The following is an 18,738-nucleotide window of genomic DNA, read 5'->3' as shown; positions in this document are numbered from 1 at the left end:
TCCAGAAACTGCCCAGCCTCTGAGCTCTGGGGCATTCCTGGTGCTTCCCTGTGGGCTGTTCTTCACCATCGCACTGGGAACGTGTTCATTTTTTTTCTCTTTTCTCTTTTTCTTTAATGTACCTTTATGACCTTTTCCAAGCATCTCTTTTATGCTAAGTACTGTATGTATTCAAAATTAAAGTACTGTAGGTATTAAGAAAATCAAAGATAAAAATATTTAAAGATAAGCATTTTGAAGTCTTTAAGAAATTACTTGTCCAGTGGGCAAAGGACTTGCTCACCGGCATTGATGGCTAATGTAACTGGCCTTACATTGGTGAGATACGGTGTGATCCTGGAGCTTAATTTTGTCCAGGAGTCCCAAAGGTTTGTAGGGGAATTATGCTCACATGGGAGAGCAGATAGCCAGGTAACAGTTGTTATGGGGAAGGAGTTTTGAGAATGGTAAAACCCACAATTGTGCCAGGGCAGGAAGGCTGTGCTTAAACATTAGCCACTGAGTTAAATTACCAAGAAAACAAAATATGCAAAACAAGTCTCCACTGCAGGTAAACTATTTGCAGATACAGAATAGTTTACCAGTAATAAAAGGACTCAGGGGCTTGTTTCTCTCAAGGCTCTTACTACTGATTGATAAAGATAACAGTTACCTGTATTTCATGTGTGTTTGTAATCTCTCCTCTGACATCTGGGTTTGTTTAATCTCGTTTGGAGATTTCATTTTATAGATTTTTAAAAAACAATGACAGGAGATCTAGGAAATATGGGTTCGATCCCTGGGTGGGAAAGATCCCCTGGAGAAGGAAATGGCAACCCACTCCAATATTCTTGCCTGAAAAATCCCATGGACAGAGGAGCCTGGTGGGCTACAGTTCAAGGGGTGGCAAAGATTCGGACACGACTAGCACACACACTCACAAAAACCAGTGAAGATATTGCCATTTGGTTGTGACTTTTAAAACTCTAAATGTAAAGGCTTTGGCGACCTTTGGTTGAAGAGAAATTATCCTGCTGGTTAAAATGCCCTGGGGGGATTGGCTGTGGTTAGCGCCCCTTGATGAAACACAAGGCTGTAAATGATTGGAATAACTGTTTTTGTTTTTAAAGCAGGAGTACCTTTCAAAGCTCAAGGTGTTGAACTATAAAACAGCCACATCTCTTCTCCAGCTGCAGATTGCTAGGTTCCTACAGCCGTGGGAAAAGAAGTCCAAGTGTCTGTGGTTCAGCAGAGTTGTTTAGGTCCGATGTAGTGAGCTGGTTAATACTTGGAACTGAGCTGCCTGGCCCTGTGGTCTAGAATCTGGAGAGCGCCCAGCTTGAGCCCCTGTCTCTGAAACCCCCCGGCCGCCTTCATTCAGTCCACACAGCAGCCTCTGTCTATCCTGGGAAAAACCCTCTATACAGAAATACACAGTGTTTTGTAGAAGATTTGATTTAGTTTCTTTACTCCATGTGATCTGAATGCATATAATGAGAATCTCATAGTTGGTTCTTACTACGAATAGCCATAGGGGAAAAAAAAAATCTTTCAGCTCTGTTTTCCAAGAATCTCCACGACATTCTCTCTGCATTAGAGGCACTTTTTTTCCCCCTTGAAGCAAGTCACTGTGAAAACTACCAAAAGACATTGACTCACATCCCACTGCTCAAAGTTCTCTTAGTTTGCAGATTGATAGGGATTGCCTTTGTTAGTAAGGAGGTTGTAATGTGTGATCTAGTAGAAAAGTAATCCCTGAAAATTCAGGGTCTTCAAAACACAGTAGGATTCACTCCCCACCCCTGCACCTCCACCCCAAGTGGTGGCAAAAATAACAATTGTCCCCCTGGGAAATGAAGCTCATCGCTATGGTAACTAATGAAGGTTGCATCATTCTAGGGCACATTCTTAAAAGCCTGGATTTCGACATGGGTAGACGCCCCGTCTTATTTTACCCAGTAGCTTAGCAACCTGTGGTCTCCTGGTTGTCACCACCTCCAATCTTCCCTCTTCCTTCAGAAAAGTGACCTATATAGATGGTTTTTTATTGTGGGCACTGTGAATTTGGTTCAGTCTTAGGTATGTTTATAGTGACCTTATTTTCTGGACCAAAAAATTAGGACACGTGCGGGTTCTGAGAAGTAAAGGGCTTTTCTCCTACCTCCGTGGCAGCCCTCACTGAGGTCTTCACGGATCTTTTTTGGTTCCGCATCGCTTGACTTTTGGTGTTATTCATGGCTTTGTCTTTAGCCCTTTTTCTTCACTAATGACTTACCTACTGCTTGTGTGTGGTGACTCCCAGATCTTAATTTTCAGCTCAGGCAGGCAGGTAGGTAGTTCACTAATTCAGTCTGCAGGCTCAGCAAGTTCTAGATGAAGTCAGCATTGCCCTCCACAGGAATCACCTATTGAAGAATGGCAGCACCATTCACACAGCACCCCACGTCCAGACAGCCCCCGGGGCCAGGTGCTTCTACAGCATTTCCTGGCATGCTGTGTGTGCTCAGTCCGTGTCTGTACAACCCCATGAACTAGAGCCTGCCAGGCTCCTCTGTCCATGGGATTTCCCAGGCAAGAGCACTGGAGTGAGTTGCCACGCCCTTCTCCAGGGGATCTTCCCCACCCAGCGTTTCTGACCTCCTCTCTAGTCCAAGGCCTCCTCCTATTTTGCTTGTTGTTCTGACCACATCCTCCAATGTGGTTACTTTAGGGTAACCAGGCTTCTCCAGGCTTCTCCTGAGCAAACAAAAATATTCGGAGTTTGTGGCCGGCTGCTTACCCCCCATCAGCTTCCCAGCATCCTCAAAGTAAAATCCAGACTCTTCAGGGTGGCCGAGCTCTCAAAAGCTTCATCCACCGCCCCCTGCCCCAGCTCTGTTGTCGGAGTAAGATGCTCCCGGATGCTCCTGGACCAGTTCAGGCTTCTCCCTGCCGTGGATCTAGTGCACAGCTGGCATTTGTTTGTTTTTGTGCATTTCATGTACTAGTCCCTTTTGTTGTTGTTGTTCAGTAGCTAAGTCGTGTCTGACTCTTTGCAACCCCGTGGACTGCAGCACGCCAGACTCCTCTGTCCCCCACCATCCCCTGGAGTTTGCTCAAATTCATGTCCATCTCACCCTCTGCCATCGCCTTCTCCTTTTGCCTTCAGTCTTTCCCAGCATCAGGGTCTTTTCCAATGAGTCGGCCCTTCGTATCAGATGGCTAAAGTATTGAAGCACCAGCTTCAGCAACAGTCCTTCCAGTGAATTATTCAGGGTTGATCTCCTTTAGGATTGACTGGTTTGATCTCCTTGCTGTCCAAGGGCCTTTCAAGAGTCTTCTCCAGCACCGTAGTTTGAAAGTATCAATTCTTTAGCACTTAGCCTTGTTTTTGGGCTAACTCTCACATCTGTACAGGTTTTTAATAAAATGATTGTTGAATGAATTAATGATCAAAAAGTCAATGATTGGACTTCCTTGGTGGTCTAGTGGTTAAAATTCCTCCTGCCAGTGCAGGGGACTCGGATTCCATCCCGGGTCTAGGAAGATCCCACATGCTGTGAAGCAACTAAGCCCACGTGGCTAGAGCCTGTTCTTTGCAACAAGCGAAGCCCCCAGTTGCCACAATTAGAGAAAGCCCACCCACGGCAATGAAGACTCAGCATCACCAAAACTAAAAAAAAAAAAAAAAAAAAAAAAGAGGTCATCGATTGAATGTGTAAGTGCACTCGTGGGGCAGTGGGGCAGAATTCCTAATTTTGAAGATTTTAATAGTTTTAGAAAATGCAGGTTGTTCCCATTCCGGTAGTTCATTGTCCCCACCAGGATAAGTGGACTTAAAGATGGCTAGAATGTAGAACAGAGGGTATATTCCTGGATAGGATGTGGAAGGGTGGACCTGGTGTGGTGCCTGGCTGTATATCTCTGTGTAAACATGCACACACACACAGACACGTGGGCAGATACACAGTTCAGCAACCGTGTCCAACCTAACTCCACTGGCAGCATCTGAGTATTAGCACTGGTCAAAACAAGAAAGTCAAACAGAAACCTGCGAAAATCTCATAAAGGAAGCAACCCCCCCCCCCCCCCCCACACACACTTGATTGTACCCCTTTGTGTGATCATAATGGCTGCTGAGCTGAGGGCTGGCTATGAGGAGTACACACCTGTCCTGGCTGAGGTTGTAGCTCAGACAGGCGCTGGATTCCGTTCTTTGGAATAACTTGGAGTGGGGGGAATGGGAGGCAGCCTGGGAATACCATTCCCTTTCTTATTTCTTTGGAGTATCAGTGGATGCTGGCACTGAGAAGGGAAGGATTTCTAGTCCCTTCCCATCATCTCAGCACAGTGTACAGATTTTTTGGTGTCAGCCCAACTCAGTTGCTGCCCTTCTGCGTGAGTTCTGTGCAGGTATAAATAGAGACTTCCTGACTAGGACAGGTGACCAGAGGGAGGAATTTTTGACCGGTCTTTCTTGTATGTCACAAATGATGAGCACCAGTTGGGGACCTCACATGGGGCTTGGCCCTGGGGCAGATGCTAAGTAAGATAAAATGTAGTTTCTTCTGACTGTATTTAGAGCTCAGTCATGGAGCCAACCAGCTCTGATCATAGGGGAGTTTTTGATAAATGCACAATTTATCTAACATCTATTTTAACCTTAAATTTTTTTTTTTTAGGTCTGAGGAATAGTATTTCAGGACCATATTTTAAAGTAATTTTTACTTGTTGAAATGTGGTCAGCTATGTCCAAGGTATTTTCAAAATAGCCCAGCTGTTCAACTGACTGAGCCCCACTGGGGGGGCTTCATCTTGCTAGTTTTGAGATGAGCACCTCTTCTCCCCAGTGTGTTTCTGCCTACTGCTGAGAACTTGGGGGAGAAGAAGAGGCCAGGGGAGAAGAAAACAGGACGTGGCAAAGTGGCCTGGGCCGTGCTGTGTTGGTTTTCTTCTTCACCCCAGGACTTTGCGTGGGCGACCAATGCAGTTTCTCTGCATTTCAGCAGGTCATGCATTTTTCTTCTCCAGGACACTGACCTCTACTGGTTTAACTCTGACTCTTAATCAACAGCTGTTATTTCTTAAAATTTTTTTTTCAAAGAAAAAAGTTTTTTGTGTTGCTTTTAAAATATAATTTGCGAAAAAATGAACACTTGACTTACAGGCTTTGTATAGTGGAATTTACATTTATCTACGAAATTTTAAGCCTTCCAAATTGTGCTTTTGACCTCTGGGATGCAGTGTCTTTTTTTCCTTTTTAAACTGCTGTTACAACTCTGAATGTAAGAGAACAGGTGTTTTTATAGCATTTTATTTTTAGATTGTAAAATTTATCAGTTATCAGATACATTTTCATGTAAGGAAGCTAACATGTTAATATTTAGTGAAGACAACACAGAATTTAAAATAACTGCATCCGCTCACTAGTTATGGATAAATCACTTAAGCTGTGTTGGGCTTATACTTTTGTCTCTGAAGGATGGTTTCTGTTTCATAGGGCTTAAATGTATATGCAAAGTGTTTGAGGGGCTGTTATTTCTGTAGAAATGTTTGTTACTGTTATTCAAATTAAAGCTAATATTATCCTGCCACCTTTTTGACTTGTACAGCTATTTTAAAAAATCTTTAACCAAGTCTGTGCTAATTGTGTTGATTTGATGTGTACCTTTTTTAACCAGGATTTTTAGGAACACTGTTACTTTAAAAACAAAAATGTGTGTGTTTATATATTTTAAAAATAATTTATGCTTCTGAAAGACCATTGGTTCGGCTAACATTAGAATAGTGTAACAACCTTTGTGCACATAGTGTAGATGCTGCTGTGGACTTAAATATTCACAACCTAAAAGTTGAGAATTATGTTTTATTTGGTGGGTATTTTTAGAACTTCACGCCAGGAGACAGCATCTCAAGTAACCCTAAGAGAACAGCTCCCAGGAGGCAGGGGAGCAACCAGCTTATATAGAAATTTTACAATAAAGGCAGATAGTCTGAACATCAGATGATGATTGTTAATGAAAGAAAACCAGATATCCCAGGTTAACAAAGTTAGCACTTTTCTACGTATGGGAACATGCAAAGAGTCGGGGCTCACTGAAATCATTCCTTTGATATGCATCTTGGCTGTCGGGAGTCAGTATCCTGTGTCTTCACATCCTGAGCTTCCTCAGGGCTCACCGTGGGGAATGGCTGCAGTCTGATGTCTGATAGATGGCAGGTATTTTTTCCTTCCTGAGTTCCCTCAGGGCTCACCAGCTCACCATCAGTAGTGGCAGCAATTGCTAATGGCTGTAGCATCCTTGTTTACTGATTTAGCAGGAAGTTACTGACTATGCCAAAGCCTTTGACTGTGTGGATCACAACAAACTGTGGAAAATTCTTCAAGAGATGGGAATACCAGACCACCTGACCTGCCTCTTGAGAAATCTGTATGCAGGTCAGACAGCAACAGTTAGAACTGGACATGGAACAACAGACTGGTTCCAAATAGGAAAAGGAGTATGTCAAGGCTGTATATTGTCACCCTGCCTGTTTAACTTATATGCAGAGTACATCATGAGAAATGCCAGCCTGGATGAAGCACAAGCTGGAATCAAGATTGACGGGAGAAATATCAGTAACCTCAAATATGCAGATAACACCACCCTTATGGCAGAAAGTGAAGAGGAACTAAAGAGCCTCTTGATGAAAGTGAAAGAGGAGAGTGAAAAGTTGGCTTAAAGCTCAACATTCAGAAAACTAAGATCATGGCATCTGGTCCCATCACTTCATGGCAAATAGATGGGGCAACAGTGGAAACAGTGGCTGACTTTATTTTTCTGGGCTCCAAAATCACTGCAGATGGTGATTGCAGCTATGAAATAAAAAGACCACTTGCTCCTTGAAAGAAAAGTTATGGCCAACCTAGACAGCATATTAAAAAGCAGAAACATTACTTTGCCAACAAAGGTCCGTCTTATCAAACCTATGGTTTTTCCAGTAGTCATGTATGGATGTGAGAGTTGGACTATAAAGAAAGCTGAGCGCTGAAGAATTGATGCTTTTGAACTGTGGTGTTGGAGAAGACTCTTGAGAGTCCCTTGGACTACAAGGAGCTCCAACCAGTCCATCCTAAAGGAAATCAGTCTTGAATATTCATTGGAAGGACTGATACTAAAGCTGAAGCTCCAATACTTTGGCCACCTGATATGAAGAACTGACTCATTTGAAAAGACCCTGATGCTGGGAAAGACTGATGGTGAGAGAAGGGGATGACAGAGGATGAGCTGGTTGGATGGCATCACCGACTCAATGTACATAAGTTTGAGTAAACTCTGGGAGTTGGTGATGAACAGGGTGGTCTGGCACGCTGCAGTCCATGGGGTTGCAAAGAGTTCTTGACACGACTGAGCAACTGAACTGAACTGATTCCATTTCTCAGGCTTCCCAGGTGGCACTATCGGTAAAGAACCTGCCTGCCAGTGAAGGAGGCATAAGAGACATGGGTTTGATCCCTGAGTTGGGAAGATCCCTTGGAGGAGGAAATGGCAACCCACTCCAGTATTCTTGGCTGGAGAATCCCACAGGCAGAGGAACTTGGAGGACTACAGTTCATAGGGTCTCAAAGAGACAGATGCAACTGAAGCAACTTAGCACCTAGCACCACCACTATTCCCATTTCTCAGTGCCTTTATCTGTAACTCACATGTAAGAAGCTGCTCCATGTGTAATCGAAACTCAGATGATCTGTAGTAACTTTAAACTCAGTATACTGAAGTGAAACTCGTCTTGTTTTCCTGCCTTCCTCTCCCCCGCCGCCCGCCCTTTGTTAGGGAGCAGCTCTGCACAGCCTAGTGGTGTCTGAAGGTGGATGCCTGGTTCACCCTGAGGCTCTGTGCAGCCCATGACATTAGTGTGAGTGTTTATGTCAGGTTGAGACTTGAACCTCAGTCTTCCAACTGAGATCACTCACCTGGTGTAAGGAGATAATGAAGCTCAGGTCCTTGACGTCTCATTGCAGAAAGAATTCAGTGGGAGATGAAGTGATAGGTAAGAAGTGGATTTATGTAGAGAGAAACACACTCTACGGACAGAGTGTGGGCCATCTCAGAAGGCAAGAGCGGCCTCGAAATGTGGTGTGGCTAGCTTTTATGGGCTGAGTGATTTCATCGACTAATGAATGGGAGGGTTATTCCAACTATTTTGGAGAAGGAGTGAAGATTTCCAGGAATGGGCCTACTGCTTTTTGGTTTTTGATGATTGGGCTCGAAACTGTCATGATGCTTATGGGTGTGTTATTCAGCGGGCTGATGTGTTAGAATGAGCATGCTATACTGAGGACCTAGGTCTAGTGGAAGTCAACTCTTCCCCAAATCTAGTCAGTTTCTGTCATGTCCTCAGGGTATGTCATTCTGTTCAAGGTTATGACTACCCCCTTCCCTCCTGTTTCATTAATAATCATACCCACCTCTTGAGATTCCCTTGGGCAGCAAGATCAAACCAGTCAATCCTAAAGGAAATTAGCCCTGAATATTAACTAGAAGAGCAACTAAAGAACCTCTTGATGAAAGTGAAAGAGGAGAGTGAAAAAGTTGACTTAAAACTCAACATTCAGAAAACTAAGATCATGGCATCTGGTCCCATCACTTCATGGCAAATAGATGGGGAAACAGTGAGAGACTTTATTTTGGGGGGCTCCAAAATCACTGCAGATGTGACTGCAGCCATGAAATTAAAAGATGCTTACTCCTTGGAAGAAAAGCTATGACCAAACTAGACAGCATATTAAAAAGCAGAGACATTACTTTGCCAACAAAGGTCAAAGCTAGAGGTCGCAAGAGTCTCGACTTGCATGACTGAGCGACTGAACTAAACTGATTCACTGGAAGGACTGATGCTGAAGCTGAAGCTCCAATACTTTGGCCACCTGATGCAAAGAGCTGACTCATTGGAAAAGACCCTGATGCTGGGATAGGTTGAGAGCAAGAGAAGGGGACGACAGAGAATGAGATGGTTGGATGGCATCACTGATTCAGTGGACATGAGTTTGAGCAAACTCTGGGAGATAGAGAAGGACAGGGAAGCCTGGTGTGCTGCAGTCCATGGGGTCACAGAGTCAGCCACGACTGAGTGACTGAACAACCAGGAAATGTCACAGGATAACCAGCCTGTTGGGGATCTGGATGCCAGATTCTTTTATAGAACCGAGAGAAAAGTGGTGAGGAACCAACGTCAAGAGGCAGAATGGAGAGGGAGAGTCAGTAAGGAAGTAAAGTAAAAAGGGCCATTGGTTTTTCAAAACATCTCTGAGAATGGCCAGCCTTTGTAAGGGGTGTGTTAATCTCTTCTTTTCACAGGTGGACAGGGTCAGATTATCTCCCTGTGAGCTGATCAGAGGCACTTTAGTTAAACACTTAGGCAGAGGGGCAGGGTCCTCTGAGGCAGGCTGTTGCCTATAATAACAACAGCAATGAAAAGCAAGTGAAAGAAACAGTTCCAACTGGTTCTTTGGTTCCAACTGGCCTTCCAGTTGTTTCTTCTCTGCAACATAACCACCGGACAGCCAGGGAACTCCCTCATACTTATTTTCTAATGAGGGAATCAAATTGTGATTGAGCAGGACTCTATGGGGCCTTCCCAGGACAGAACCCTGCCCTGTATCCTCTGCTTTAGTTTCTCTCTGAAATACTTCAATAATAGTATCTGATACATACATCCTGAGTTTTTTTTAACAGATGTGAAAACTCCCACCAAATGGAAGATGTTACCTGCTTGATGGCCATGAGCTCATAACCCGCATAACCACGTTCTATACATAATGGTTTGCATCTGCTAACCCCAAACTCCCAGTCTGCCCCTCCTTACTTCCCTTCTGCCTTGGCAAACACATGTCTAGAAACGGAATGTTTTAAATATTATAATGTGGTAACTGAAAGTCACAATCCCCCTCCTTTCTAGACTTTGCTGTTGTTACTTGTTAAATGGTGCAGTCGTCTGTTTAGTGACTTTTCCAAGCTCTTTCTGCAAAGACTGTATTTCTTGTTATATGTGATCATTGAAGTTTCTGTTCTTCTGAGGTCAACCAGTGGTTTCATTAAGGAGAAAAAGGTCTTCCTCCCCTTGAAATTCTTTTGGCAAACACTGCCCTGGAAAGCCCTTCAGACCTAGAGAACTGAGAGAAAGGCGTTTCTTCTCTACTCCCTCAGTGACCCACTCGGCAAATCAAAACTCACATCCCCCAGATTTGAAGGACAGGGTTCCAGCACCCTGGTACCTGCAAGCCACTCTGTGAACACGAGCCACAGTCCCCACAGCTACCTGCTGTGTGAATGGGGCATGCCTGATGGTAGCTGCAAGTAAGATGTGACATTTACTGCCACAAACCTGCTTCTTCATCCGGCATTCCCATGGATGCGGCAAGTGTCTAACTAGACTTTAGAATTCTGAAACAGTGATTCTGACAGTTCTTCCCAGCTCCATAATTGATTTGGTACAGGGACTGATTCTTGGAACTTCCTGTTCTACCATTTTCCATGATGGCACTCATGGAGATAATAGTCTCCATATTAAAATGTATTGGTGTAGATTATGAAAAGAATTTAAGTGAAGGCTGATCAGGTGTATAAATAATGTATGTATTGAATTATTCTTAGGAATTATTTCCCATTACACCTGTCCATCTCGCAGATTGGCTGGTTGACTGAAAAGAGGGAATTCCACAAGTACATGTTTTGGTGTCCTGATACATCGCTACATCGACTCTTGTGGCCACACAGAGAAAAGGGCACGTCCTCATGTCTATAGTTAGTCCTTTCCTCCTATTGGGCAACCCGCTGATTAACTGGGGAAGAAATCCAGTACAGTTTAAAACTTAGTCTAAGGTAATGACTCAAATAGTCTATTTAGATATTGTCCAGTTCTCTCTGAGATAAAAATGCTCAGTGTCCGCTTTTTGCCCGGGATGGTGTGAGGGTATGGGGTGAGAGTTGTGGGGTATATGATCTCCTGGCAGCCATGGGCACTGTTCATTTCCCCTGGTTTGATGTTGGCTCCTCCCTCTGGTCTCTGGGGCAGGGTCCCTTTACCTCCTTGTTGTGTTGGCCTTGTGGGTGGGTGCTGGTTTAACCTGTGGGAGGGCCTTTCTGGTTGATAAGAACCTAACAGTATCCCCTGACAGCATCATTTTCTCTTTGACTCCTCCTCTCCAAGCTCTTGGGATGTCTTGTTGTTCAGTCACTCAGTCGTGTCCAGCTCTCTGTGACCCTATAGATTGCAGCATGCCAGGCTTCCCGGTCCTTCACACTCTCTTGGAGTTTGCTCAAACTCATGTCTATTGAGTTGATGATGCCATCCAACCATCTTGTCCTCTGTCCTGGACGTCTACCACGTGTCCATCTGGCGTGGACCCTCATCCCCCACCTTGTTGCAGGATTACCCTGTTCCCTGGTGGGTTCCACAATCAGTCCTAGCTCAGTAATCTGAGTCTCAAGAGTTTTATCATTGCTTGACCGTGTTTGGAAAAACCCTCTTTGAGACAATGGCCTAGCTTGTAAGACTGAATTTACCAGTAAGCCTTCTTTGTGTGTCAGATGTTGGATATTGCTTCATTATCTCTTCCTGTGTTCTTCCCTAGTAAATCCCAGTTACTGCCCAGGGAGATGAATGCTTCCAGCAGACTAGGGCAAAGGCCATATACTCCAAGAGCAAAACAACTACAAGAATAATTTTCGAACACTGTCACATGTGGGTATATAAATACATATGAGGATAAAATTTAATTATCCTTAAATATTTAATTATAAAACAGTCATGTAATTCTAAATATATGCAGCCTTAAATTTAAGCAATATAGTATCTTTAGAAAAGCATAAGTGGTGTGTATGTGCACATATATATAATGTGCGTGTGTATATGTATATATATAGTTAGGATCTATATATTCATGTGTTGTATAGAGATATATTATAAACAAACATACATATTTATATGTGATATATATTATTTAATTATAGCAATATTACTATGTCATGTACACACACAGAGTTGACCCTTGAACAATTTAGAGGCATTGATTCTCCATGCAGTTTAGAATCTGCATATAGGGCTTCCTTGGTGTCTCGGTAAAGAATCCACCTGCCAGTGCAGGAGACACAGCTTCGATCCCTGATTTGGGACGATTCCACATGCCTTGGAGCAGCTAAGCCCTGTGCACCCTAACTATTGCACATGTGCCGTAGATCCCGGGAACCACAACTTCTGAAGCCAACGTGCCCTAGAGCCCATGTTCCACAACAAGAGACGCCACCACAGTGAGAAGCCCGCACACTGCAATGAAGAGTAGCCCCCACTCGCTGCAACTGGAGAAAAGCCCACGCAGCAACGAAGACCCAGTACAGCCATAAATAAATAGATCAAATTATATTAAAAAAATAAAATCTGCACATGACTGTATAGTTGGCTTTCTGTATCTGTGGTTCCACATCTGCAGAGTCAACCATTCATGGCTTGTGTAGCACTGTAGTGCATTTTTGGTGAAAAACAATCCACTTATCAGTAGGCCTGTATAGTTCAAACCTGTATTGTTGAGGGTCCACTCAATTTAAGACCTTCTGTCAACTTTCCCTGACCAAAAATAGTGTGATTTAACACACCCATTTCTTTTGTTGCAGGACTGTACGTGTGTGGTTAAAGAGAGACAGTGGACAGTACTGGCCAAGCATATACCATGTGATGCCTTGTAAGTATCTGGATCTCTGTCTTTAAGAATCAAATGTGGACCCCAACTCCCCTTCCTTCCCAGATTGCCTGCTCTGTGTTCTCTTGAGTAGAGATGCATGAGGGTTGGGATTATCATAATGGAAAGGACTGTATTGTATCATTTTAGCTCTCTATGTAAAATGATAAAATTGTTTTGAAACTGTATATACACGGTTTCTGAGTAAGATTAATGGAAGGACTTCAATACCTAGGCTCCCTGATTACAGTTGTCTCCCTCTCATTTCCAACTTTTTGTTTAACTTTTTTGTAAAGTAGTTCCTTAGACAATTCAAAATTTTGTCCAGTGATTACATTTGTGAAGTAAATTTGTTCTTACATTATTGTTCTATTATTTGTTCAAATTCAGGACATTCAGCATTGAACATTCAGCTCTCAAAAGGATTTGCTGTGGATTGAAATGTTCTAATTAGAAGTCTGTCTCATTTCCCCAAAAGCTCCTATGAGAAATATGTCCTTGCATGGATAAATAGTGAATCTTTCAAATATACTTTTTAAAAAAGATGACTAATTCTCAGATTCTCAAAATGGCAGAAGTTCCTCTGCAGGGAGAGAGCTGCTGCCCGTGCCCCTCAACCCCCTCTCCAGATAGGAAATTTCTTTATAGTCTATGGTTGTATCAAAATTAATGATGTTTTGGTATCTTATTCCATATTTATTTTAGTGTAATTACTTGACTTCATTGTCAGTCATATTATTAAACATTTCTCTTACTCCCCTTCCTGCAAACCTTAATTGAAATCGGCAGACTAGAAAAATGCCCTGGGCTTGTCGTTTGGGTCTCTGTACCCTCTGGCTTCCTGCAATGTGCACCTCTTCCCTTGATACCAGTATCCCCGTTTGAGTAGTACATGCCACGACATACAACCCAGAAAAATTCATGCTGCACTATTGATGTCCTAAAGCTTACGCCTCTGGCAAAAGATGACTGTAATAACTTAAGCAACAATTTTGCATGTTTATGAACAAATACATTATTAAGGATGTAATGGATTTCTGTGATTTCAGATTTATCTTTGAGGTTTGCATTTATTTAGAATTGTAGTGAGTAGATGATAACCATGTAGTTGAACCAAGTGTCCCACTCTACATTATCAAAAAAGAAACTTATAATTCAGTATAGTAAGTCCCCTACATGCAAATGAGTTCCACCCTGAGAGCGCGTTCTCATAAGTCCAGCAAAGTTAGCCTAGTTACCCAATGAACACAGTCAGCTACATAGTACTGTACTATAATAGGTTTATAATACTTTTCACACAAATAATACATAAAAAGCAAACAAACACAAAAAACAAACATTTAATCTTACAGTACAGTACCTTGAAAAGTATAACAGTATAGTATGACAGCTGGCATGGGGGGCACGTTCGCATCTTTGAAAACTCGCAACGTGAAGGTTTCGTATGTAGGGAACTTACTATGCTTAGATTCTCACCTTCCTGGTTGTGCCTCCAGCAGACGCCATTGTGCAACAAAGACCCAATGTGAACTTTCTTCTTAAGTCCTGGCAGTGATGAAGCCTTAGGTAAATGGAAAAGGAAAGGAATTCTATGATTTATTTTTTTTTTCCCCTTATTTTTAAGTGGTATAACCAGTCTTACCTACGGCCTTTTTCATCACACTTGACATAATCTCCAGCAGGACGAGCTGGGGAAATTCTGTAGTCCAGCAAGTTGAAGTTGACCCCAGAGTCCTGTAATTTCCATGTGACTATGAAGACAGGAGAGGCCAATGTGGGCAGAGTGACGAGGGCTTGGGGATGGCGCTTAAGGAATCTCATTGAGATGGGTGTTGATAGGAACCTCATGAAGATGCGGGATCCTAAACAGTTGCTTACCAACCACCCCCACGGCCCAATACACACATACATACACATCTGATGTCACTCTCTAATGTTCTCTTTATTCAAATATCACAGAGAATACAGAGAAGCCTCGAGTTGCATGTTTGTGCTTTAGTAAGCTGTATCCGTGAGTGACTAAAGAAAGCTGCTATAGCTCTTGCACCCGACATAGGCGCTCTGTAAACAAGCACGTACTGAAGACTTGAATCTGTTAACAAAGATGAGTTTCCCTGAGAGTATTATCATACATTTTCCTAAGTGACCGAACGTGATCTTTGAGAATGACCCTCTAATTATTTGGCCTGTGACCGTCTACGAAAGGGAGTAAAGAAGGGATTTCTTTGCTATCAACATGTGGTCTGTGGACCGGCAGCATCAAGGTCACCTGAGAACTTACTAGAAATACAAATACTGGGCTCCACCTGAGACCTACTGAATGAGAATCTGCATTTTAAACGATCCCGAGGTGATTTGAATGCCTTTTATATTTTGAGGTTGCCTTTTGGCATTTTCTCCAACATGCAGGAAATGGTTTTTCCAGTAGTCATGTGCAGATTGAGAGTTGGACCATAAAGAAGGCTAGACACCACAGAATTGATGCTTTCTAATCGTGATGCTGGAGAAGACTCTTGAGAGTCCCTTGGACAGCAAGGAGATCAAACCAATCAATCCCAAAGGAAATCAACCTTGAATATTCATTGGAAGGACTGATGCTGAAGCTGAAGAATACTTTGGCCAGCTGATGCAAAGAGCCAACTCACTGGAAAAGACCCTGATGCTGGGAAAGATTGAGGGCAGGAGAAGAAGGGGGTGACAGTGGATGAGATGGTTAAATAGCATCATTGACTCAGTGGTCACTGACTGAGTTTGAACAACCTCCAGGAGATAGTGAAGGACAGGAGAGCCTGGCATGTTGCAGTCCATGTGGGATCACAAAGAGTTGGACATGACTTAGTGACTGAACAACCAACATGCTGGTCTATTTATGTATGTTTATATGAACACATGTGAAGGCTCATGCCTGTACAGTGTTGATTTGTAAATACATAGATATAAGAACACATTCTAGTTGGTCAGATATTTACTGTGCACTGACTATATACAGGCCATCAAGCTGGATGCCAGAAGATGCAGGTGAACGGTGGGTGAATGGTCAGGATAATTTCCATTATCTTTCATTGTTGGACAATTCCATCTATCGTGGAGGGTGAAAAGAACAGAAGGCTGTGTTCTTCACAGTTGATTGCAAATTGGCTTCTATATTAGGGATCATATGCATTCAGATAACATAGGAACTGATCTCTGAGCAAGATCTTTTCTTTACCTTAAGACAGGCAGAATCTTATTGCATAAGGAAATAGGCTACATTTTCATGTCATTTAGAATGTATTCATTTATTGAATTTCCACTTTTTTTTTTTTTTTTGGCAATCCTTTCTATTGGAAGTTGTTTTGTTAAGAGGTTAGTCAATATTGTCCTTAAATAAGGGGTATGTGGTATTGGTTACAAAGGGGCTTCCCTGGTGGCCCTGATGGTAAAGCGTCTGTTTGCAATGCAGGAGACCTGGGTTTGATCCCTGGGTTGGGAAGATCCCTTAGAGAAGGAAATGGCAACCCACTCTTGTACTCTTGCCCGGAAAATCCCATGGATGGAGGAGCATGGTAGCCTATAGTCCATGGGGTCACAAAGAGTCAGACACGACTAAGCGACTTTAATTCACTCACTAAGTAGAAAACTACAGTTTACTAGAGGCTATAATATGGACACCACAAGGAAATAGATGGGGAAACAGTGGAAACAGTGTCAGACTTTATTTTTTTGGGCTCCAAAATCACTGCAGATGGTGACTGCAGCCATGAAATAAAAAGACGCTTACTCCTTGGAAGGAAAGTTATGACCAACCTAGATAGCATATTCAAAAGCAGAGACATTACTTTGCCAACAAAGGTTCGTCTAGTCAAGCCTATGGTTTTTCCTGTGGTCATGTATGGATGTGAGAGTTGGACTGTGAAGAAGGCTGAGCGCCGAAGAATTGATGCTTTTGAACTGTGGTGTTGGAGAAGACTCTTGAGAGTCCCTTGGATTGCAAGGAGATCCAACCAGTCTATTCTGAAGGAGATCAGCCCTGGGATTTCTTTGGAAGGAATGATGCTAAAGCTGAAACTCCAATCCTTTGGCCACCTCATGCAAAGAGCTGACTCATTGGAAAAGACTCTGATGCTGGGAGGGATTGGGGGCAGGAGGAGAAGGGGACAACAGAGGATGAGATGGCTGGATGGAATCACTGACTCGATGGACGTGAGTCTGGGTGAACTCCTGGAGTTGGCGATGGATAGGGAGGCCTGGCGTGCTGCGATTGATGGGGTCGCAAAGAGTCGGACACCACTGAGCGACTGAACTGAACAAGGCAGATATGACCATATTGTGTGTTTATAGTCGTACAAGAAAAGTAGTATTCCAAATCCAGAAGAAAACAGAGATAATACCTTGTATGTGCAATATATGATTTATTTGCTTACTTTGTCCATTAAAATACCTTTAAAAAAAGTTGAACTCATAGAAACGGAGAGTAGAAAAGTGGTTGCTAGGGGCAGAGAGGTGGCAAATGTAAGTTCAGTTATAGGATGTATGGAATCTGGGGATCTAGCGTGTAACATGGTGACCTACAGTTGATAATATGTATTGTAAGATTGAAATTTGCTGAGAGAGTACAACTTAAATGTCCTTACCAAAAAAAAAAAGAAAGAAATATGTGAGGTGAATTAAAAATGTGTTAATTTGATGGCAGGAATCCTTTCACAACATATATCAACTCATCACTTTGTAAGCTTCAAATACCTTATAATTTTATTTGAAAATTATACCTTAATAAAGTTGGAAAAAAATAAAGTCAAAGAACCTGAAATATCAAACACTGAAAAGAAAAAAAAGCCCTTTTAATTTGGTGTTTGTCACATTCTGAGTAGGATAGTAACATTTTATAGCATTGAGAAACATTTGGAGTTGATTGCAGGGAAGGGAGGAGAAGACATTAGATGAGCAAGAAAGAATACTGAGGGCCAAGTTTGAGGGCAAGGAGTGAGCCTGAAAGACAGAGTGTGATACGACTGCATGAACTTCAGAGAGTGGCAGGTGAGAGAAAGATGAGGAGCAGACACATCGTAATCAAAAAGCTAACCACTGCTTTGGAGACATCCTCATATCCTGTCTTTTCTGAGACGCTCCTGCTTCCCTGGGCTTCCTTGGAGGCGCAGTAGTAAAGTATCCGCCTGCCAGGGCAGGAGACTTGGGTTCAATTCCTGGTTCGGGAAGATCCCCCGGAGAAGGGAGTGACAACTCACTCCAGTTTTCTTGCCTGGACAGTCCCATGGACAGAGGAGCCTGATAGGTTATGACTTGCTTCCTCTCCAGGAGGGATCTAGGAGAAACTAGATTTGCCTGGTTAAGGCTGTTTGCCCCTGAGCCAGTCCAGTTTTCCCAGGAATTTAGAGTTTAGAGTAGGAAGTGCTAGTGTCCACCTAGGCTGGTCCCTTGAGCAGGGAACACAGAAATCCAACAGCTTTGTGGCATTTGTGTGCATGAAGGAAGTGTGAATCACTTGGCTCCAGAGGGAGAGAAGCCTGAGCAAGTGATGTCTTCAGGTTTTCTTCATGCTCTGAACTCCCAAGCTTGACTCTGATTCTGCCTTGAGTTCAAGAGGTCCCTCTCTCTTACTGCCATATGCCTGTTTGCACTGAAGTCCATGCGGTGGGTTCCTGCTGCTTGCCGCTGCAAGTATCTTGACTCAGCCTCACCCTGAGTGTATACCTCCCAGTTCCTGTCTTTTCACTTTCTCCTGCATCTCTGTGATCTTTAAAGAGAAAATACTGAGCCACTCAGTCCAATAGGTCCCTATTGGTGCCTCTGAGGTATTGAGCTGAAAACAGTATGGGAAAAGTGAGGGCAAGTAAAGATGAAAAGCAGAAAGAATTATCTTGTTTAATTTCTTTGGACAGTGCATTCAACAATTTTAAAATGTTTCTTCCATGCCAAACACTGTGCAGTGTGCTAAGAATAAGGTGTTTATTTATTTATTTATATTTTGTTTTGGCCATGCTTCTTGGCATGTGGGATCTTAGTTCCCCAACCAGGGTTTGAACCCGTGTCTCCTACATTGAGAGCATGGAATCTTAACCACTGGA

The 18,738-nt window shown here is 43.0% G+C and overlaps 1 protein-coding gene across 4 annotated transcripts in view; it reads left to right on the top strand.

Moving 5' to 3' along the window:
* Nucleotides 1-18,738, top strand: part of WDFY2 (WD repeat and FYVE domain containing 2) — a 178,617-nt gene that overhangs the window by 59,272 nt on the left and 100,607 nt on the right. For 3 of the 4 annotated variants that reach the window (XM_025262960.3, XM_025262959.3, XR_006543796.2), the window contains one exon: nt 12,609-12,676. In XM_025262960.3, the coding sequence (XP_025118745.3) occupies nt 12,609-12,676 (68 nt within the window). Of the gene's footprint in view, nt 1-11,554; nt 11,683-12,608; nt 12,677-18,738 lie in introns of those variants that run through there. The other variant, XM_025262961.3, reaches the window with a different exon arrangement.

The sequence above is a fragment of the Bubalus bubalis genome, chromosome 13, assembly GCF_019923935.1.
Source record: "Bubalus bubalis isolate 160015118507 breed Murrah chromosome 13, NDDB_SH_1, whole genome shotgun sequence".
Classification (NCBI taxonomy): Eukaryota; Metazoa; Chordata; class Mammalia; order Artiodactyla; family Bovidae; genus Bubalus; species Bubalus bubalis.
This window is presented reverse-complemented; position numbering and strand designations above follow the sequence as displayed.